We start from the raw sequence: 24,697 nt of genomic DNA on the forward strand, positions 1-24,697 counted from the left end.
CATCGGATTCCATAATGGACTTGCAAACAACCATCCATCCAGCCTACCAGCCCACTACTGTGACCCTGAAATATAAATACGTGGCCCATGGCCCTCCAGCTCCTAATTACCTGATCGGACCTCTCGTCCGGTCGTTAGGAGCAGCTAAGTAGGTCCTCACATCCTAAGAACCCGAACAAAATATATGAGTTAACCTCGTCAAATAGGATATTTTTGTGATAGATTTATACGTCTTTCAGAGGGTAAGTTGCCGTGATGCTGGCGAAGGGCTCTTGATCTGGGGATTGGGAGCTGCCCTTATCTACGGATCAAACCTGAGTACTTCTCGTTACAAACATCACTACAATATAATAATTTCATCACTGGTACTATAATAAATCACATTAGGAATCCATTTTCTTCTTCACTATTTGCCAATTTCAAGACCTGGGAAGAGTAATGGCTTCCTGATGTGATTTCAAAACTCACTATGAAGACATATGTTGCCACTTCTGACCTGGTCAAGTTATCACACAGGTGATGACCTGACCATACCTGACTACCTGACCATACACAGGTGATTACCTGACCATACATAGGTAACTACCTGACCATACACAGGTGACTACCTGACCACACATAGATAACTACCTGACCCCACACAGGTAACTACCTGACCACACACAGGTGACTACCTGACCACACATAGATAACTACCTGACCACACACAGGTGACTACCTGACCACACAGATAACTACCTGACCACGCACAGGTAACTACCTGACCATACACAGGTGACTACCTGACCACACACACAGGTGACTACCTGACCATACACAGGTAACTACCTGACCATACACAGGTGACTACCTGACCACACACAGGTAACTACCTGACCATACACAGGTAACTACCTGACCACACACAGGTGACTACCTGACCATACACAGGTAACTACCTGATCATACACAGGTGACTACCTGACCACGCACAGGTAACTACCTGACCATACACAGGTAACTACCTGACCATACACAGGTAACTACCTGACCACACACAGGTGACTACCTGACCACACAGATAACTACCTGACCACGCACAGGTAACTACCTGACCATACACAGGTGACTACCTGACCACACACACAGGTGACTACCTGACCATACACAGGTAACTACCTGACCATACACAGGTGACTACCTGACCACACACAGGTAACTACCTGACCATACACAGGTAACTACCTGACCACACACAGGTGACTACCTGACCATACACAGGTAACTACCTGATCATACACAGGTGACTACCTGACCACGCACAGGTAACTACCTGACCATACACAGGTAACTACCTGACCATACACAGGTAACTACCTGACCACACACAGGTGACTACCTGACCACACAGATAACTACCTGACCACGCACAGGTAACTACCTGACCATACACAGGTGACTACCTGACCACACACAGGTAACTACCTGACCATACACAGGTAACTACCTGACCATACACAGGTGACTACCTGACCACACACAGGTAACTACCTGACCATACACAGGTAACTACCTGACCACACACAGGTGACTACCTGACCATACACAGGTAACTACCTGACCATACACAGGTAACTACCTGACCACACACAGGTGACTACCTGACCACACAGATAACTACCTGACCACGCACAGGTAACTACCTGACCATACACAGGTGACTACCTGACCACACACACAGGTGACTACCTGACCATACACAGGTAACTACCTGACCATACACAGGTAACTACCTGACCACACACAGGTGACTACCTGACCATACACAGGTAACTACCTGATCATACACAGGTGACTACCTGACCACGCACAGGTAACTACCTGACCACACACAGGTGACTACCTGACCATACACAGGTAACTACCTGACCACACACAGGTAACTACCTGACCATACACAGGTAACTACCTGACCATACACAGGTGACTACCTGACCACACACAGGTAACTACCTGACCACACACAGGTAACTACCTGACCACACACAGGTAACTACCTGACCACACACAGGTGACTACCTGACCACACATAGATAACTACCTGACCCCACACAGGTAACTACCTGACCCCACACAGGTAACTACCTGACCACACAGGTAACTACCTGATCATACACAGGTGACTACCTGACCATACATAGGTAACTACCTGACCATACACAGGTGACTACCTGACCACACACAGGTAACTACCTGACCACACACAGGTAACTACCTGACCACACACAGGTAACTACCTGACCACACACAGGTAACTACCTGACCACACACAGGTGACTACCTGACCACGCACAGGTAACTACCTGACCACACACAGGTAACTACCTGACCACACACAGGTAACTACCTGACCACACACAGGTAACTACCTGACCACGCACAGGTAACTACCATACTTTAATTACCTCTCGGAAGTGGGAACGCAAGCACTGCAGTAGGGCTACTGGCCCATTCTAGGCAGGTCCTTCTCAAACCCAGCGCTAACTAGTTTCCAGCTATTCTCATTATTTGACAAAGTTGAACGAGTTCAATGAAGGAGAGAGAGAGAGAGAGAGAGAGAGAGAGAGATAGAATGTTAGGCACGTGGAACAAGTTGTTCATCAATGGAAGTCAATCATCACTTCCTCAAAGAAAGGATGAGAATGAAGAGGGTGAGAGAAGAGATGAACCGTCTTCAGTGTTGACTCACTTCTCTGAAGCGTTGCTAAACTTTACCCCAGACGCCGAAGACAAATACTGGCAGCCCTGCCGTGCTTGTGTGTGTGTGAGAGAGAGAGAGAGAGAGAGAGAGAGAGAGAGAGAGAGAGAGAGAGAGAGAGAGAGAGAGAGAGAGATTCCCCTGTATCACCACGATGAAAGACACACAGATAACAGAAAGGCACAATACCGTGACTGGAATACCTGGAGAGTTTACCTGGAGAGAGTTCCGGGGGTCAACGCCCCCGCGGCCCGGTCTGAAGGGAGCTTACGACGACGTTTCGGTCCTACTTGAACCACTCACAGAGTCACACTTGTACAACACTTGGATAGTTTCATTGTGGAAATGTTCCGCCGACCAACAGCCTTGATGGACTGACTACATCGTCTCTGGCCAGGGTCTACAGACACCCCACAAACAGAGATGATCTTACGTTAGGTAGGAGAACACACATGCAGTATATTACCACTCAGAGCACGACACTCGTACCATCAGAGGCGTGGTCACTGTTTTTCATGAGAGCCGTCCATAACTCCAGTCCCGAATTCTGAGAAGAAATCCAGCAAGGACTCGAGTGAGTATAAGTCAAGGGCTCCAGTGGAAATAAGTCACTTTGTCTGACTTTTCTAGGTTATCCTAGGTAATTTACACATTGTATTATGTATGATAATTTGTGTAACTGCATTTATGTATACGTATACCTAAATATACTTACTTATACATCACCTATTCCTTCACAAGCTTACACTTCCCTCCTTACTCTATACAATATTGCACACACAGAGCTATGAATGTACTCAACTCTATCAAGGACACCGAGAAGGATAGAGTCCTCACTCTACGTGGAGGGAAGGTAGGCAACAACTGACAGGTCCTTTAAGATGTAACATCTATCTAGCTACCATGGCCGAGTCTTAGTGATGTAGTGGTAGATTATACTGACAATATGCAAATAGGACAAAATGATGGTTGTGGATTTTTATTTCTTATTTACATAACCACATCTTCCAATAGAGATCTCCCCATTAATATCTCTAAGAAAACCGAACAGTGAAGCAGGTGTGTACACTACCATGCTGAGACTGTAACAACATCTACGTAGGAAAAAACGGGAGATATCTACGTGCACTTGTCCGAGAACACAGAAATGCATGCACCCGAAACGTTACCAACAACATGATGTCAATAAAGTTAGGAATCCTTAATCCTTAATCTAACCTTGTTTAACCCTCTGTGTAAAAAAAGAGCAGACAAATACGCTATCTTAACTACTCGCATATATTTTACTACTCCAGACTGATATCTTGCATCCACGTGACACGGTTATCAGATGACCTGACGCCTTCACCTGACCTTCACCAGTGTCTTGTTCTATCCACTGTTATACGGTGTTCCTTCATTCCAGTGTATTATTTAGAGTGACCAAGGTAGCAGGACAGGAACAGATGCTCTTCATCCGTGAGCGACTGATTACCTCAAATTCCATCTTTCCATTTTCCACTCTTTTTCCCTTCTCTTTGTTATTAGTAAATCACTAGTGAGCGAAACGTCTGCAAAATAAAAATACCCAAGTGTTGCACATGTATCTCAGTCATCTGTCACCTTTCTAAACCATTTATATACTACCATCACCATTAAAAACCATAGCCCCTCATCCCTGTCCTGTCCCTCAGGGCCAGTCCCTTGACAAAGATCAAGGGCTCTTCACCCAAGGAATTAAAACAACCCTCTCATTCCTCTGATCAACCCTATTTCCCAAGCTCCACAGGACCTCAAAAAGCCCATTTCACAAACAGATGCGTCGCACACTCCAGGTCCGCGGTGTGACTGGCGGCACTACTACTGACGGGTACACACAAAAACCCCCAGAAACTCCATTAGAAACTAAAGTTGATTAGCTTTGTGCTGCTGTAGCTGTTCAATTACAGGTCAATTGGTTTACTAAGGTGCCTTATTTTCCTCGTTTTGGTGATCGTTACATTGGCTGTTACTGGAAATGGAGGTCATCTCTCGCCCGAATTTAGTTTTATTGTGTGCAGATATTAATAAGACACAAGGGCAACACTTTGATATCTGTATTTCCCAAACATTTCGGCTACAGGAGGCGAAACGTTTCAGAAGATAACCGAAGTGTTGTACATATGTCTTATTCGTCAGTTTATCTGTACTGTGTGTCATTATTATACGGTGCAGAAACGCTGATTTTTTCAGGGCAAGTCGTTTTAGTCGATGTTTCACTCAGTTTTGAGCTTCAACACTGGGCGACACGTCGCCAGGGGTAAATCTTTGATCCGTATCTCTGTGTTATAATTGCCGACATTATTCGCCAGTTACACCATTCCTAGTGTAATGCTGTGACTTACTGTGTGGAAACCTCGTGTGTGTGTGTGTGTGTGTGTGTATGTGTTTGAAAGATAGATAGATAGATAGATAGATAGATAGATAGATAGATAGATAGATAGATAAATAGATAGATAGATAGATAGATAGAGAGAGAGAGAGAGAGAGAGAGAGAGAGAGAGAGAGACATCTCTTCCAGCCTCCCCCACACCATCCACAAGAATTATATTGCCCTGTCTTCACCGCCCATCCCATTATCAGTTAAATGTTAATTACTTTCACTGATAACTAAATAACCCTCCCTGAGTCTAAATTATCTGTCTCAGTAGGTGGGACCTGTCACCTAGCACCTGTCTACCCCCACCTGTCTCCTCTTCTCACTCCTCCCGCCATCCTTCCCTCTCAATTCCACCTCCCTGACCCACGTTATTTATATTTTCACAGGTCACCCACACCGCCCACATCCACCCACAGAATGAATCCCTTGCCACCACCACCCACAGCACCCACAGAGCTGTACTCGCTTGTACTCGCCTATTTGTACTCATCAACGCGTTTACATGTGTTAATTTTGGTTTCAAATAACACAATGAAACCACGTAACACACACTAACACCACATAACACCACGTAACACACACTAACACCACATAACATTCACTAACACCACATAACACCACGTAACACACACTAACACCACAAAACATTCACTAACATCACATAACACACTAGCACCACATAACACACACTAACACCACAAAACATTCACTAACACAACATAACACACACTAACACCACATAACATTCACTAACACCAAATAACACACACTAACACCACATAACATTCGCTAACACCACATAACACACACTAACACCACATAACACACACTAACACCACATAACATTCACTAACACCACATAACACACACTAACACCACATAACATTCACTAGCACCACATAACACACTAACACCACATAACATTCACTAACACCACATAACACATACTAACACTACATAACATTCACTAACACCACATAACACACTAACACCACATAACACACACTAACATCACATAACACAAACTAACACCACATAACACACTACATAACGTTCACTAACACCACATAACACACTAACACCACATAACACTAATACACATAACACACACTAAACACATAACACACACTAACACACACTCACACACTAACACCACATAACATTCACTAACACCACATAACACACATTAACACCACATAACACACACTAACACCACATAACATTCACTAACACACACTAACACCACATAACACACACTAACACCACATAACACACACTAACACTACATAACATTCACTAACACCACATAACACACTAACACCACATAACACACACTAACATCACATAACACACACTAACACCACATAACACACCACATAACGTTCACTAACACCACATAACACACTAACACCACATAACACCACAACACAAAACAACTGCAAAAGAACACAGGAACATCTGTCAGCAACAGTGTTTAAAAGGCCATTTAAATACCCAATTTAAATGCCTCAGTTTAATTGACGAAAATAAAAGATTTTAACTGATACTTTTCCATAGCTGAGCGTAAATTATGGGATTAATTGTTACGGCTGAGAGGCGTCCTTCAACGCTGTGTCACGACCAAATATTTTGAAAAGGAGTCGAAAATTTGAAAAATATTTTAAATTCCTCTTTTGTCTGAGCAATATTTAAGTTTTCAGATTGCTATTTTATAGCAATTCTAAGTCTTTTTTTTTTGTAGTTAACAGAGTTTGGCTACTAATGTGAGGGATTGCGTCACATCAGGAAAAATGTATAATGTTTTTTGAATATAAATATTTTTTGGGTTTGTGAATGTCTAATGAATAATAGTGGTAGATGTGGAGGTTGGCAACACCTGGGTTATCAGAGAGACCAGAGCACCATCACTAGTTAGTGCTCGGCCAACCACGGCCGGTGTCGGAGGTTGGGTGTTGCTCATGCTTTTATTAATTTTTTTTTTTTTTTTTTTTTTTTTTTTTTTTTTTGTCGTTGATGTCCACACATATGCTGCTATACATATTAATCTATAACTTGAATTGTGTATACCTGAATAAACTTAATAACCTTAACATTACTTATTGAGGCTTAAACTTGGGTTTTTAATGTTACGTCTGTACCGGAGGGGGATACAAATTTATTTTTTAACGTTATCGCTATTATTGCCACAAATAAAAACTGAGATATAGCATTGTAAATAAGGAAGTTTTAATGACACGTAACAAACCGGGAATGTTTATACTACCATTGAACCAAGAAGTAAATACCATAGAAAGACCTCATTCCATTCTCTATATTTTATATACATATATACCTATATACATATATATATCTATATTATATATACCCCCATGTGAAGGTAGAAAGTTGAAAGTGAACATAGAAAAGAGTAAGGTGATGAGGGTATCAAATGATTTAGATAAAGAAAAATTGGATATCAAATTGGGGAGGAGGAGTATGGAAGAAGTGAATGTTTTCAGATACTTGGGAGTTGACGTGTCGGCGGATGGATTTATGAAGGATGAGGTTAATCATAGAACTGATGAGGGAAAAAAAGGTGAGTGGTGCGTTGAGGTATATGTGGAGTCAAAAAACGTTATCTATGGAGGCAAAGAAGGGAATATATGAAAGTATAGTAGTACCAACACTCTTATATGGGTGTGAAGCTTGGGTTGTGAATGCTGCAGCGAGGAGACGGTTGGAGGCAGTGGAGATGTCCTGTCTAAGGGCAATGTGTGGTGTAAATATTATGCAGAAAATTCGGAGTGTGGAAATTAGGAGAAGGTGTGGAGTTAATAAAAGCATTAGTCAGAGGGCTGAAGAGGGTTTGTTGATGTGGTTTGGTCATTTAGATAGAATGGATCAAAGTAGAATGGCATGGAGAGCGTATAAATCTGTAGGGGAAGGAAGGAGGGGTAGGGGCCGTCCTCGAAAAGGTTGGAAGGAAGGGGTAAAGGAGGTTTTGTGGGCGAGGGGCTTGGACTTCCAGCAGGCGTGCATGAGCGTGCCCGATAGGAGTGAATGGAGACGAATGGTATTTGGGACCTGACGATCTGTTGGAGTGTGAGCAGGGTAATATTTAGTGAAGGGATTCAGGGAAACCGGTTATTTTTATATAGCCGGACTTGAGTCCTGGAAATGGGAAGTACAATACCTGCACTTTAAAGGAGGGGTTTGGGATATTGGCAGTTTGGAGGGATATGTTGTGTATCTTTATACGTATATGCTTTTAAACTGTTGTATTCTGAGCACCTCTGCAAAAACAGTGATTATGTGTGATTAAATGATATATTTTCTTTTATACCCTGCCTATATACGGCCGGCTTGTTGATATATATATATATATATATATATATATATATATATATATATATATATATATATATATATATATATAGGTAAAACTTGTGATTTTGGCTTAAATAGCAACGCTTTTCTTGCCGAACAAGGAAAGCGAAAATTTGTGTATACAATAATTTCGCAAAAAAATCATTCTAAACCAAACGAAAAAATATATTTCACCGTGTTTATTACTAAATTATTGTAAACTTGTCTAAAATATATTTAGCTGGATTAGGCTAAATTAAATTGCGCTTATTATAATAAGGTCAGGTAAGTTTTCTAAGATTATATTAAATTTATATTTAAACGTATAATAGAAAGTTTTAGTAAGAACTTAATTTTAAATGAGTTCTTGCTAACTGACCAGTTTTTACCTATTCGGCACGTCGTGTGTGTGTGTGTGTGTGTGTGTGTGTGTGTGTGTGTGTGTGTGTGTGTGTGTGTGTGTGTGTGTGTAAACTACAGTGCAGGTTCTCGCCTCAAAACTGAACAAGGCTCCAAATTGTCTGTATGACATTCGAAAATTAACTTTTGTTCCCAGCTGTGAAAAAATACCACATATTGTTTTGAACTCTTTTCAACCAGAGGCAATGAAAAGGCGAGATGGATCGCGTCTGTTACAAAATTAAAAACAAGATATTGTTATACACAGAATTGAACGAGTACTGGCCGCCATTTTTTTTTTTTTTTTTAGTTTTGCCCATAAATTCAGCGTAATATATACGTTGTAAAATATACACTGAAATAGACACTTCGTTATTCCATGTACGGTGTATTTATCGTTTGGTTAGCCAGGAATCGAACCCGTGTGCTTTCGCTTGTGAGCTGAACACAGCGCTGACCTCTCAGGCAGCAGACTCCTCAAGCTTTACAGAATAATTTTCTCTAAATTCTATATTCACTCTAAATTTTAACAGGAACTAAATTCACCTTGTAATTTCTTTGGGACAATATTCTATTTTACATAGAGCTTAATCAAGTCATGTTTCGCTCTGTGTAGAGCTTTATTAGTTAATGTTTCACTTTATACAGAGCTTTATCAACCCATGAATCTTAGTATTTAGCTGTAACAAGTCACCAGGGCGAAACATCGTTCCTCTGTAGCAAGTCTCTCTCCACCACACTTGTCAACAATTCCCGTCATCAAATATGGCAGAAAGACACAGCTTTTCCAAGCATTGTTCTGTACAACATTTACATGGAGTGTGGCTAGCGTGGATAAATGTTTTGAACTGGTGATAATTCATTTATTGACGGCGTTAACTGATGGAACACCTGGTGAGAATGATACATAAGCAAGGTGAGAATGCTACACGGGAAGGGAGAGAGAGTACCCACTTAATCTAAGTCAATAAATCCCATTACTAGTTCGGTAATAGTAACTGAAATTGTATGGGTAAAATCCGTAGACTTTACAGCCGTTAGATTCAACGGTCTATTGGCCCATGCTAGGCAGGTCTTTCTCACATCCATCCATTCTCACTCATCATGCAGTCTAACTCGTTCTTTTGAAAGCTACTCGTAGCTCAGATGGTAGTGCCTTTAGCTCACAACTGACGAACCCGGGTTCGATCCTGGGGCGTGTGGAAACAGTAAGCTTCCTTACACCTGCTGCCCCTGTTCACCTAGCAGTAGGTAGGCACCTGGGTGATAGTTCAATGCTGTAGGTGGCATCCTTGGAAGGTTGTTAGTATGGACATCTTAGATAAGTCTGGGCTTAGGAATCAGCAGAGGTAGGATAACAGCTCTCTCTCTCTCTCTCTTTCTCTCTCTCTCTCTCTATCTCTCTCTCCATATCTCTCTACTTCATTATTCTTATTATTATTGTTATTATTATAAATGCTGATATCATCATTCGTGTCTCAAACAAAGGGACTCAGCTCTAACGAGGCAATCACCTTGTTCTGGCAGTGCCAATTACTGCCCTGGAGAGCTGTCTGAGGTCGAACACTCCCTGGTTTTCCATAATCTGGGAACAGTGCCAATTTCTGTCTAATATTAGTGCCAATCTGCGGCAAACTTCAGAGGTCACACCCTGATCGCCAGGTGTGTGTGTGTGCGTGTACCCACCTATTTGTAATTGCAGGGGTCGATTCACAGCTCCTGGCCCCGCCTCTTAGCTGGTTGCTACTAGGTCCACTCCCTACTCCATGAGCTTTATCATTGTGTGTGTGTGTGTGTGTGTGTGTGTGTGTGTGAGTGTGAGTGTGTGTGTGTGTGTGTGTGTGTGTGAGTGTGTGTGTGTGTGTGTGTGTGTGTGTGTGTGTGTGTGTGTGTGAGTGTGAGTGTGTGTGTGTGTGTGTGTGTGTGTGTGTGTGTGTGTGTGTGTGTGTGTGTGAGTGTGTGTGTGTGAGTGTGTGAGTGTGTGTGTGTGTGTGAGTGTGTGTGTGTGTGTGTGTGTGTGTGTGTGTGTGTGTGTGTAGCTCTGTGTGTGTGTGTGTGTGTGTGTGTGTGTGTGTGTGTGTGTGCGTGAGATACACACGGGTGGCACCCAGCCTTTATGAGATAAGAGATAACGTTAGAGGTAATTAATTCTCTTCTGAATGACTCTTCACGGCTATTATCTCTCTTCAAATAGGCCACTCAGCCAGCATAAGGAGCTACAAAGTCACTCAGTGAACGTTAACATGTAGTCAAACAGCAAGCATAAAGAGCAGCAAAGCCACTCAGTGAGCATTAACACCAACAGATCCACTCAAACAGCATCAAGAGCAACAAAACCACTCAGTGAGCATAAACACCAAAAGATCCACTCACCAGTATAAAGGTCAACAGAGCCACTCAGTGAGCATAAACACCAACGGATCCACTCAGCAAGTAAAAACACCAACAAAACCACTGAGTGAGCATTAACACCAACAGATCATCAACCATTATCAATAACAAAACCACTCAGTAAGCATTATCAATACATAGCCACTCATCACGTATTATTAACACAACAACCCACTCATCAAGCATTAATAATAAAAAAAAAGCTAGTGAGCATAAGTATTGTAAATCACACGATGTAGTTTTAAAATATGGAGAGGCTACTGCTACAATGTTTCCTTGTGTACGTACACACGCATTATTCAACATATATAATGTAGTTTTAAATGCCTTCAACCCCTCTCCCTTTTCTCTCCTATTTTATACGTAATTTTTGTCACCTCGCTCTGTGATGAAGGGAATATATCTTCACAATATATTCCATTTCTGCTGTGTATGTGGATAGGCTATCCTGAGAGATGGTAGTTCCCGAGTGATAGTAACTCCAGATGGTAGTTCCCGAGTGATAGTAACTCCAGATGGTAGTTCCCGAGTGATGGTAACTCCAGATGGTAGTTCCCGAGTGATGGTAACTCCAGATGGTAGTTCCCGAGTGATGGTAACTCCAGATGGTAGTTCCCGAGTGATAGTAACTCCAGATGGTAGTTCCCGAGTGATGGTAACTCCAGATGGTAGTTCCCGAGTGATAGTAACTCCAGATGGTAGTTCCCGAGTGATAGTAACTCCAGATGGTAGTTCCCGAGTGATAGTAACTCCAGATGGTAGTTCCCGAGTGATGGTAACTCCAGATGGTAGTTCCAGAGTGATGGTAACTCCAGATGGTAGTTCCCGAGTGATGGTAACTCCAGATGGTAGTTCCCGAGTGATAGTAACTCCAGATGGTAGTTCCCGAGTGATGGTAACTCCAGATGGTAGTTCCCGAGTGATAGTAACTCCAGATGGTAGTTCCCGAATGATGGTAACTCCAGATGGTAGTTCCCGAGTGATAGTAACTCCAGATGGTAGTTCCCGAGTGATAGTAACTCCAGATGGTAGTTCCCGAGTGATAGTAACTCCAGATGGTAGTTCCCGAGTGATGGTAACTCCAGATGGTAGTTCCAGAGTGATGGTAACTCCAGATGGTAGTTCCCGAGTGATGGTAACTCCAGATGGTAGTTCCCGAGTGATAGTAACTCCAGATGGTAGTTCCCGAGTGATGGTAACTCCAGATGGTAGTTCCCGAGTGATAGTAACTCCAGATGGTAGTTCCCGAGTGATGGTAACTCCAGATGGTAGTTCCCGAGTGATAGTAACTCCAGATGGTAGTTCCCGAGTGATGGTAACTCCAGATGGTAGTTCCCGAGTGATAGTAACTCCAGATGGTAGTTCCCGAGTGATGGTAACTCCAGATGGTAGTTCCCGAGTGATAGTAACTCCAGATGGTAGTTCCCGAGTGATGGTAACTCCAGATGGTAGTTCCCGAGTGATAGTAACTCCAGATGGTAGTTCCCGAGTGATAGTAACTCCAGATGGTAGTTCCCGAGTGATAGTAACTCCAGATGGTAGTTCCCGAGTGATAGTAACTCCAGATGGTAGTTCCCGAGTGATGGTAACTCCAGCTCTGCTGGAAGGTAATTCTGGGAGTTGACATAGTTGATGATATCCCCAACGTCCTACTGAAGTCTCCCAGCTCAGGTTGACACTACTGAAGTCTCCCAGCTCAGGTTGACACTACTGAAGTCTCCCAGCTCAGGTTGACACTACTGAAGTCTCCCAGCTCAGGTTGACACTACTGAAGTCTCCCAGCTCAGGTTGACACTACTGAAGTCTCCCAGCTCAGGTTGACACTACTGAAGTCTTCCAGCTCAGGTTGACACTACTGAAGTCTCCCAGCTCAGGTTGACACTACTGAAGTCTCCCAGCTCAGGTTGACACTACTGAAGTCTCCCAGCTCAGGTTGACACTACTGAAGTCTCCCAGCTCAGGTTGACACTACTGAAGTCTCCCAGCTCAGGTTGACACTACTGAAGTCTTCCAGCTCAGGTTGACACTACTGAAGTCTCCCAGCTCAGGTTGACACTACTGAAGTCTCCCAGCTCAGGTTGACACTACTGAAGTCTCCCAGCTCAAGCTGACACTACTGAAGTCTCTCAGCTCAGGTTGACACTACTGAAGTCTCCCAGCTCAAGTTGACACTACTGAAGTCTCTCAGCTCAAGTTGACACTACTGAAGTCTCCCAGCTCAAGTTGACACTACTGAAGTCTCTCAGCTCAGGTTGACACTACTGAAGTCTCCCAGCTCAAGTTGACACTACTGAAGTCTCCCAGCTCAAGTTGACACTACTGAAGTCTCTCAGCTCAGGTTGACACTACTGAAGTCTCTCAGCTCAGGTTGACACTACTGAAGTCTCTCAGCTCAGGTTGACACTACTGAAGTCTCCCCGCTCAGGTTGACAATACTGAAGTCTCCCAGCTCAGGTTGATACTACTGAAGTCTCCCAGCTCAGGTTGACACTACTGAAGTCTCTCAGCTCAGGTTGACACTACTGAAGTCTCCCAGCTCAGGTTGACACTACTGAAGTCTCCCAGCTCAGGTTGATACTACTGAAGTCTCCCAGCTCAGGTTGACACTACTGAAGTCTCCCAGCTCAGGTTGATACTACTGAAGTCTCCCAGCTCAGGTTGATACTACTGAAGTCTCCCAGCTCAGGTTGACACTACTGAAGTCTCCCAGCTCAGGTTGACACTACTGAAGTCTCCCAGCTCAGGTTGATACTACTGAAGTCTCCCAGCTCAGGTTGATACTACTGAAGTCTCCCAGCTCAGGTTGATACTACTGAAGTCTCCCAGCTCAGGTTGATACTACTGAAGTCTCCCAGCTCAGGTTGATACTACTGAAGTCTCCCAGCTCAGGTTGATACTACTGAAGTCTCCCAGCTCAGGTTGATACTACTGAAGTCTCCCAGCTCAGGTTGATACTACTGAAGTCTCCCAGCTCAGGTTGATACTACTGAAGTCTCCCAGCTCAGGTTGATACTACTGAAGTCTCCCAGCTCAGGTTGACACTACTGAAGTCTCCCAGCTCAGGTTGACACTACTGAAGTCTCCCAGCTCAGGTTGACACTACTGAAGTCTCCCAGCTCAGGTTGACACTACTGAAGTCTCCCAGCTCAGGTTGACACTACTGAAGTCTCCCAGCTCAGGTTGACACTACTGAAGTCTCCCAGCTCAGGTTGATACTACTGAAGTCTCCCAGCTCAGGTTGACACTACTGAAGTCTCTCAGCTCAGGTTGACACTACTGAAGTCTCCCAGCTCAGGTTGACACTACTGAAGTCTCCCAGCTCAGGTTGACACTACTGAAGTCTCCCAGCTCAGGTTGACACTACTGAAGTCACCCAGCTCAGGTTGATACTACTGAAGTCTCCCAGCTCAGGTTGGCACTACTGAAGTCTCCCAGCTCAGGTTGACACTACTGAAGTCTCCCAGCTCAGGTTGACACTACTGAAGTCTTCCAGCTCAGGTTGACACTACTGAAGTCTCCCAGCTCAGGTTGACACTACTGAAGTCTCCCAGCTCAGGTTGACACTACTGAAGTCTCCCAGCTCAGGTTGACACTACTGAAGTCTCCCAGCTCAGGTTGACACTACTGAAGTCTCCCAGCTCAGGTTGACACTACTGAAGTCTCCCAGCTCAGGTTGACACTACTGAAGTCTCCCAGCTCAGGTTGACACTACTGAAGTCTCCCAGCTCAGGTTGACACTACTGAAGTCTCCCAGCTCAGGTTGACACTACTGAAGTCTTCCAGCTCAGGTTGACACTACTGAAGTCTCTCAGCTCAGGTTGACACTACTGAAGTCTCCCAGCTCAGGTTGACACTACTGAAGTCTCCCGGCTCAGGTTGACACTACTGAAGTCTCCCAGCTCAGGTTGACACTACTGAAGTCTTCCAGCTCAGGTTGACACTACTGAAGTCTCTCAGCTCAAGTTGATACTACTTAAGTCTCTCAGCTCAGGTTGACACTACTGAAGTCTCTCAGCTCAGGTTGACACTACTGAAGTCTCCCAGCTCAGGTTGACACTACTGAAGTCTCCCAGCTCAGGTTGACACTACTGAAGTCTCCCAGCTCAGGTTGATACTACTGAAGTCTCCCAGCTCAGGTTGATACTACTGAAGTCTCCCAGCTCAGGTTGATACTACTGAAGTCTCCCAGCTCAGGTTGATACTACTGAAGTCTCCCAGCTCAGGTTGATACTACTGAAGTCTCCCAGCTCAGGTTGATACTACTGAAGTCTCCCAGCTCAGGTTGATACTACTGAAGTCTCCCAGCTCAGGTTGATACTACTGAAGTCTCCCAGCTCAGGTTGATACTACTGAAGTCTCCCAGCTCAGGTTGATACTACTGAAGTCTCCCAGCTCAGGTTGATACTACTGAAGTCTCCCAGCTCAGGTTGACACTACTGAAGTCTCCCAGCTCAGGTTGACACTACTGAAGTCTCCCAGCTCAGGTTGACACTACTGAAGTCTCCCAGCTCAGGTTGACACTACTGAAGTCTCCCAGCTCAGGTTGACACTACTGAAGTCTCCCAGCTCAGGTTGACACTACTGAAGTCTCCCAGCTCAGGTTGATACTACTGAAGTCTCCCAGCTCAGGTTGACACTACTGAAGTCTCCCAGCTCAGGTTGACACTACTGAAGTCTCCCAGCTCAGGTTGACACTACTGAAGTCTCCCAGCTCAGGTTGACACTACTGAAGTCTCCCAGCTCAGGTTGACACTACTGAAGTCACCCAGCTCAGGTTGATACTACTGAAGTCTCCCAGCTCAGGTTGGCACTACTGAAGTCTCCCAGCTCAGGTTGACACTACTGAAGTCTCCCAGCTCAGGTTGACACTACTGAAGTCTTCCAGCTCAGGTTGACACTACTGAAGTCTCCCAGCTCAGGTTGACACTACTGAAGTCTCCCAGCTCAGGTTGACACTACTGAAGTCTCCCAGCTCAGGTTGACACTACTGAAGTCTCCCAGCTCAGGTTGACACTACTGAAGTCTCCCAGCTCAGGTTGACACTACTGAAGTCTCCCAGCTCAGGTTGACACTACTGAAGTCTCCCAGCTCAGGTTGACACTACTGAAGTCTCCCAGCTCAGGTTGACACTACTGAAGTCTCCCAGCTCAGGTTGACACTACTGAAGTCTTCCAGCTCAGGTTGACACTACTGAAGTCTCTCAGCTCAGGTTGACACTACTGAAGTCTCCCAGCTCAGGTTGACACTACTGAAGTCTCCCGGCTCAGGTTGACACTACTGAAGTCTCCCAGCTCAGGTTGACACTACTGAAGTCTTCCAGCTCAGGTTGACACTACTGAAGTCTCTCAGCTCAGGTTGATACTACTTAAGTCTCTCAGCTCAGGTTGACACTACTGAAGTCTCTCAGCTCAGGTTGACACTACTGAAGTCTCCCAGCTCAGGTTGACACTACTGAAGTCTCCCAGCTCAGGTTGACACTACTGAAGTCTCCCAGCTCAGGTTGACACTACTGAAGTCTTCCAGCTCAGGTTGACACTACTGAAGTCTTCCAGCTCAGGTTGACACTACTGAAGTCTCCCAGCTCAGGTTGACACTACTGAAGTCTTCCAGCTCAGGTTGACACTACTGAAGTCTCCCAGCTCAGATTGACACTATTGAAGTCTTCCAGCTCAGACTGACACTACTGAAGTCTCCCAGCTCAGGTTGACACTACTGAAGTCTTCCAGCTCAGGTTGACACTACTGAAGTCTCCCAGCTCAGGTTGACACTACTGAAGTCTCCCAGCTCAGGTTGACACTACTGAAGTCTTCCAGCTCAGGTTGACACTACTGAAGTCTCTCAGCTCAGGTTGACACTACTGAAGTCTCTCAGCTCAGGTTGACACTACTGAAGTCTCTCAGCTCAGATTGACACTACTGAAGTCTCTCAGCTCAGGTTGACACTACTGAAGTCTTCCAGCTCAGTTTGACACTACTGAAGTCTCCCAGCTCAGGTTGACACTACTGAAGTCTCTCAGCTCAGGTTGACACTACTGAAGTCTCCCAGCTCAGGTTGACACTACTGAAGTCTCCCAGCTCAGGTTGACACTATTGAAGTCTCCCAGCTCAGGTTGACACTACTGAAGTCTCCCAGCTCAGGTTGACACTATTGAAGTCTTCCAGCTCAGACTGACACTACTGAAGTCTCCCAGCTCAGATTGACACTACTGAAGTCTCCCAGCTCAGGTTGATACTACTAAAGTCTCCCAGCTCAGGTTGACACTACTGAAGTCTTCCAGCTCAGATTGACACTACTGAAGTCTTCCAGCTCAGGTTGACACTACTGAAGTCTCCCAGCTCAGGTTGACACTACTGAAGTCTCCCAGCTCAGGTTGACACTACTGAAGTCTCCCAGCTCAGGTTGACACTACTGAAGTCTCCCAGCTCAGGTTGACACTACTGAAGTCTCCCAGCTCAGGTTGACACTACTGAAGTCTCCTAGCTCAGATTGACACTATTGAAGTCTCCCAGCTCAGACTGACACTACTGAAGTCTCCCAGCTCAGACTGACACTACTGAAGTCTCCTAGCTCAGACTGACACTACTGAAGTCTCCCAGCTCAGACTGACACTACTGAAGTCTCCCAGCTCAGACTGACACTACTGAAGTCTCCCAGCTCAGACTGACACTACTGAATTCTCCCAGCTCAGGATGACACTACTGAAGTCTCCCAGCTCAGGATGACACTACTGAAGTCTCCCAGCTCAGGATGACATATTGCAACACTTCATATGTGTCCCATCCTGTGTGATGGAACATAACAGAACATAGCTAGCTTTATGACAGGGAACATAACTAGCTTTATGGCAGGGAACATAACTAGCTTTATGATAGGGAACATAACTAGCTTTATGGCAGGGAACATGGCTAGCTTTATGACAAGGTACATAGCTAGCTTTATGATAGAGAACATAGCAAGCTTTATGACAGGATACATAGCTAGTTTTATGACAGGGCACATAGCTAGCTTTATGACAGGGTGCATAGCTAGCTTTATGACAGGGTGCATAGCTAGCTTTATGACAGGGTACATAGCTAGCTTTATGACAGGGTACATAGCTAGCTTTATGACAGGGAACATAGCTAGCTTTATGACAGGGCACATAGCTAGATTTATGATAGGGTGCATAGCTAACTTTATGACAGGGTACATAGCTAGCTTTATGACAGGGAACATAGCTAGTTTTATGATAGGGTACATAGCTAACTTGATGACAGGGTACATAGCTAGCTTTATGAGAGGGAACATAGCTAGCTTTATGACAGGGTACATAGCTAACTTGATGACAGGGTACATAGCTAGCTTTATGACAGGGAACATAGCTAGCTTTATGATAGGGTACATAGCTAACTTGATGACAGGGTACATAGCTAGCTTTATGATAGGGTGCATAGCTAACTTTATGACAGGGTACATAGCTAGCTTTATGACAGGGAACATAGCTAGCTTTATGACAGGGTACATAGCTAACTTGTTGACAGGGTACATAGCTAGCTTTATGACAGGGAACATAGCTAGCTTTATGATAGGGTACATAGCTAACTTGATGACAGGGTACATAGCTAGCTTTATGATAGGGTGCATAGCTAACTTTATGACAAGGTACATAGCTATCTTTATGACAGGGTACATAGCTAGCTTTATGACAAGGTACATAGCTAGCTTTATGACAAGGTACATAGCTAGCTTTATGACAAGGTACATGGCTAGCTTTATGACAAGGTACAAAGCTAGCTTTTGTTCCCACTGTGTAACTATCACATAGAATAGAGCAGCATCTCACTGATGATATATCCCATTGCGATAATAAGTACCACTGCGTCTTTGTCCTCTCCACCCACGACAACACAGGTCAAGGGTCATCACAGGTGACAGTCATCACAAGTGAGGGGGTCATCACAGGTGACAGTCATCACAAGTGAGGGGGTCATCACAGGTGAGAGTCATCACAAGTGAGGGGGTCATCACAGGTGAGAGTCATCATAAGTGAGGGGGTCATCACAGGTGAGAGTCATCACAAGTGAGGGGGTCATCACAGGTGAGAGTCATCACAAGTGAGGGGCCATCACAGGTGAGAGGTCATCACCACTGACACACGTCTAGGTCAATACTCACATGTGTTCGCGTTATTTAATTAGTTTTAAGGCGGGACGTAAGTACGTTATCTCACAAGCAGGTGTATCTCCTCTCTCTCTTTCTCTCTCTCACCCTCTTACCTCTCTCTATCCCAGCCTATCCACATAAGAGGGACGGAACACCCTCCACATAAGATGGAACAACCCCCACACAGAAGGATGGAACAACCTCCACACAGAAGGACGGAGCAACTCCACATAGAAGGATGGAACAACCTCTACACAGAATGATGGAACAACCTCCACACAGAAGGATGGAACAACCTCCACATAGAAGGACGGAACAACTCCACATAAAGGATGGAACAACCTCCACACAGAAGGATGGAACCTCCACACAGAAGGATGGAACAACCTCCACACAGAAGGATGGAACAACCTCCACATAGAAGGATGGAACAACCTCCACATAGAAGGATGGAACAACCTCCACACAGAAGGATCGAGCTGGTACAAAGTATTCCCAGGTCTCCCCAGGCCACTTTTACGCGGCTGCCCTGCAAAAGTTTAGCCAATAACCCTAGCTAGACCCCCTGGGGACTAAGGGAGGCACCAAGGGGACTGTCACCGTGGGGAAATTGGCCAAAGGGAAGAGAGGTTGGCCAGGAAAGAGTGGCAGTGGCCAGGGAAAGGGGGGAATGAAGGGAGAGAGGGAGTGCTAGGTTGGAGAGAGTAATTTATAAGTGGTTAACTGCAGGAATAGGGAAAGTAGAAGAAACGAAGTCTTAAAAGGGAGGGAGTAGAACTAGCAGAATCTCCCTCCTTCCCCTAGAATTGTCACTACATGATTGTATGGGTTCTGTTATCACTGTTCCTGCTAGTTCACTGCTAACACCCAGGTCACCCTAGTGGGTGCTCCTGCTGCTAGTTCACTGCTAACACCCAGGTCACCCTAGTGGGTGCTCCTGCTGATCTCACTGCTGCTGCTAGTTCACTGCTAACACCCAGGTCACCCTAGTGGGTGCTCCTACTGATCTAACTGCTGCTGCTAGTTCACTGCTAACACCCAGGTCACCCTAGTGGGTGCTCCTACTGATCTCACTGCTGCTGCTAGTTCACTGCTATCAGTTGCACAAGTTTTAGTGTCCAGGGTATAGAAGAATGTGAGGAAGGCGAGTCAGTGTGTGACTCACTGTGGTGAATGAGTCTAAGGCCCACAAGCACTCTTGAGGTGAGCGAGATGTGCTGGGAAAGGTGAGGTTTTGGTTAGGTCACTGAATTTGTCCTTACTCTCCACAGGTTTGAGCCAGATGAACAGCACGGGGGCGGTGTTCGTGTCTCTGCTGGTGACCCTTGTCTTGGTGTCCACTGTCTCTTCTGCCACCCTCAACAGGTAAGTCCAACCCACATCTCCATCCACTTCGACTCACGAAATCATAACACAATTACAAACATATTAGGGAACGGGTGGGATTTGAACCCAACTCACAGGCTAGTGTGTTAACCACTCCCAAAGTCCAGCCGTACCACAATACGCAGCGGAAATGTGGGTGTGTGTTTGGAGAGTTAACTGGACTTGTCCATATTGTCAGAGTAGGTGAATATATAGAACTATACACCCCAGCCAGTCCTCGGGATAGTTTTGACATGAAAGATGTAACGGTCAATTATCTGGCAGACAGATCCCATTGTTATACAAATTAACTTGTAGTAGCGTTGGCCTGAATTTAGATCAACCCTTACCGATTCGTTAGTGGCTCTAGTTTGTCCGTTGAGCAACTCCTCGGGTTCGTTAGTGGTTCTAGTTAGTCAATAAACTTGTTGATCAACTCACTCGGGTTCGTTAGTGGCTCTAATATGTCCGTGAACCAACTCTTGTGTGCTTATGAATGGTGTTACGCTGTTCGTGAATCAACTCATGTGCGTGTTTACTACTGGTTTTAAGCCGTCCGTGGGTTCTCTCTCGCGGAGAGGTCTGAGCACATCTCAGACCTCTTTAACACAATTGTTATCAAAGATATGATAAGTTATACCACGAATTAAGGAAAGATCCCAGACTTCACCTTACGAAACAAAGCAAATGTAATAGTAATTACGGACAAGGTACACTATAGTGGAAAAATGAACATGTTATTAGAAGACGGGGGGTACTTACGTGCCTCTTAATGACTGTTCGCATGCCATCTCCCGATAGCTGGGTAGCGACACAATGCTAAGTCGCTGGGTCACCACATGAACAAGACCCGGGCCTGGAGGCACAGTGCTGACGGCTCAGATAGGTGGACTGGATTCATTACCAGACCAGCGTTGCTGGAACTCTGCGGATAAGGGCTCCGGGAGCTCAGTCCTGGAACAGAAGAGGCAATCACACTTAAGTGTCTTATTATCAGCAAAATTAACGCAACTTTCTCACCCTGTCGATTCTACAGAATTTCTATAACTCATAACGATTCACAAAAAATGAATAAACGGGATTTAATATGTCGAAAAAATAAACTAAAAATAATTACCCTCTAAGGGATTTATCCAATTAAATATTTCTTATATATTTTGTAGTTATTTAACTGCCTACAGTTGTTAGTTATGTTCAGAAAATCTTCAATATTCTAATTGTTAAATACTGGCTCAGTAATTGCTACTTTCCACTCATCAGATCATTTATTTTTTAATGAAGTCTCGGAGAGAATCCAGAGGTGATCACTCACATATTTTCCGGCATATAAGACGCGTCTTTTTTCCCAAAAAAATCTTGGAAAATCCCCCTGCGTCTTATATGCTCAAGGTCAGGGTCAAGTTTAGGTTCTGGGTCAGGTTTTAGTGTCAAGTAATAGGGTAATTAACCCTTGACAGCGATTACTGTTTTACCCTTATGATACTTCTGTTGTGCGCCTTATATGCCGGAAAATAAAGCCATTCTTTCATGCATGATTTTTAAGGCCCAGAGTGACACCTCACCTGTACCTCTTGCTCTAGTGTGGTCGGTATGTATATATGTATATATATGTGTATGTATGTGTATGTGTGCGGGTGTATGTGTAAAATTTATTACCTTCAAACACCCACATGATGGATGCTGTCTCTCTCTCTCTCTCTCTCTCTCTCTCTCTCTCTCTCTCTCTCTCTCTCCTCCACCAAACTTTATAATTTATATCCATAAAAAATATCTCACATTTATGTTTATAAAAACATATATATATATATATACATTTTTAAAACACCCAAAAAAACACATAAATCCCAGCCTAGTTATGTCAAACGCTCATCTCTAGTGGAAATATTTATACAAATGTTTTCCATTCCTTTTATACACATTCACATTCACCCAGACTTAATCATTCATACATTTAAAACATATATTCATGTGTATTTGCATCATTTGTGACCACTAATGTTGCTTTTATATATTAATCTGGTACGGGAGCTAGAGCTTAGCCTTACAGAACTTAGTCGAATACATACATGTATCCATACACACATACATATATACCTATATACATACATACCCATGTCTATGTTGTATCATGTATTTGTAGAAATTATTATTATTATTATTATTATTATTATTATTATTATTATTATTATTATTATTATTATTATATACATGTACACTACCACTTCCTACGATCCTGTGACTGAATTTTCAACTCTCAATTGTTTCCCGCCTCGAACGATCAGTCCCTGTCCACCATATTAATTCCTCTCAGTACTAAGATAAGGTAAAAGTAATAATGAGAGGAATTGACAGGGTAAACAGGGACAGAGTGTTCGAGAGCGGGAAACAGGTTCACAAGGGCACAACTGGAAAGTTGAAAACACAGATGAATCACTGGGATGTTAAGAAGTATTTCTTCATTCTAAGGGTAGCCTGGACAGTGGAGTGTTAGAGGCAGGATCTATACACTGCTTTAAGAATAGGTACGGGAAAGCTCTCGAAACCAGAATAAGAGTGAACCCAGTAGGGGCCACTGTAGAATTGGGGCCAAGAGCTGAGATTCGACCCCTGTAAGCACACACACAGACACACAATATAAGAGAAAAGAAGGAGGGGAACATAACAGTATTCAGAATTATCAGCCAAGACTTGCAACACCATTATCATATACTGTATATTTGATCAGTCAACATGAATATTTAATAACCGGAGTAAGGAAGTGTGTGTGTGTGTGTGTGTGTGTGTGTGTGTGTGTGTGTGTGTGTGTGTGTGTGTGTGTGTGTGTGTGTGTGTGTGTGTGTGTGTGTGTGTGTGTGTGTTAGTGTGTGTGTGTATGTGTATGTGTGTGTATGTATGTGTGTGTGTGTGTGTGTGTGTGAGAGAGAGAGAGAGAGAGAGAGAGAGAGAGAGAGAGAGAGAGAGAAAGATGATGAAGGAGAAGACAAAGCAGAAGAAAAAAGCGAAGGAAGAATAATTAAAACGCACACTATTGTTGATATCTTGAGAGCAACACGTCTCCCGTGTTATATATCCCAACCCTTCCAGCCTCTGCAACACGTCTCCCGTGTTATATATCCCAACCCTTCCAGCCTCTGCAACACGTCTCCCGTGTTATATATCCCAACCCTTCCAGCCTCTGCAACACGTCTCCCGTGTTATATATCCCAACCCTTCCAGCCTCTGCAACACGTCTCCCGTGTTATATATCCCAACCCTTCCAGCCTCTGCAACACGTCTCCCGTGTTATATATCCCAACCCTTCCAGCCTCTGCAACACGTCTCCCGTGTTATATATCCCAACCCTTCCAGCCTCTGCAACACGTCTCCCGTGTTATATATCCCAACCCTTCCAGCCTCTGCAACACGTCTCCCGTGTTATATATCCCAACCCTTCCAGCCTCTGCAACACGTCTCCCGTGTTATATATCCCAACCCTTCCAGCCTCTGCAACACGTCTCCCGTGTTATATTTCCCAACCATCCCAGCCTCTGCAACACGTCTCCCGTGTTATATTTCCCAACCATCCCAGCCTCTGCAACACGTCTCCCGTGTTATATATCCCAACCATCTCAGCCTCTGCAACACGCCTCCCGTGTTATTTATCCCAACCATCCCAGCCTCTGCAACACGTCTCCCGTGTTATATTTCCCAACCATCCCAGCCTCTGCAACACGTCTCCCGTGTTATATATCCCAACCATCTCAGCCTCTGCAACACGTCTCTCGTGTTATTTATCCCAACCATCCCAGCCTCTGCAACACGTCTCCCGTGTTATATTTCCCAACCATCCCAGCCTCTGTAACACGTCTCCCGTGTTATTTATCCCAACCATCTCAGCCTCTGCAACACGTCTCCTGTGTTATTTATCCCAACCATCCCAG

The 24,697-nt window shown here is 44.4% G+C and overlaps 1 protein-coding gene across 1 annotated transcript in view; it reads left to right on the forward strand.

Annotated features, from left to right (window-relative positions):
- The window catches only part of Dh31 (diuretic hormone class 2), a 135,825-nt gene that overhangs the window by 89,121 nt on the left and 22,007 nt on the right, over positions 1-24,697 (forward strand). Inside the window, exon 2 of the mRNA XM_053796292.2 lies at positions 20,684-20,777. Within this exon, the coding sequence (XP_053652267.1) occupies positions 20,695-20,777 (83 nt within the window). The 5' untranslated portion in view covers positions 20,684-20,694. The remainder of the gene's footprint in view (positions 1-20,683; positions 20,778-24,697) is intronic.

The sequence above is a fragment of the Cherax quadricarinatus genome, chromosome 83, assembly GCF_038502225.1.
Source record: "Cherax quadricarinatus isolate ZL_2023a chromosome 83, ASM3850222v1, whole genome shotgun sequence".
In the NCBI taxonomy this organism is placed as follows: domain Eukaryota; kingdom Metazoa; phylum Arthropoda; class Malacostraca; order Decapoda; family Parastacidae; genus Cherax; species Cherax quadricarinatus.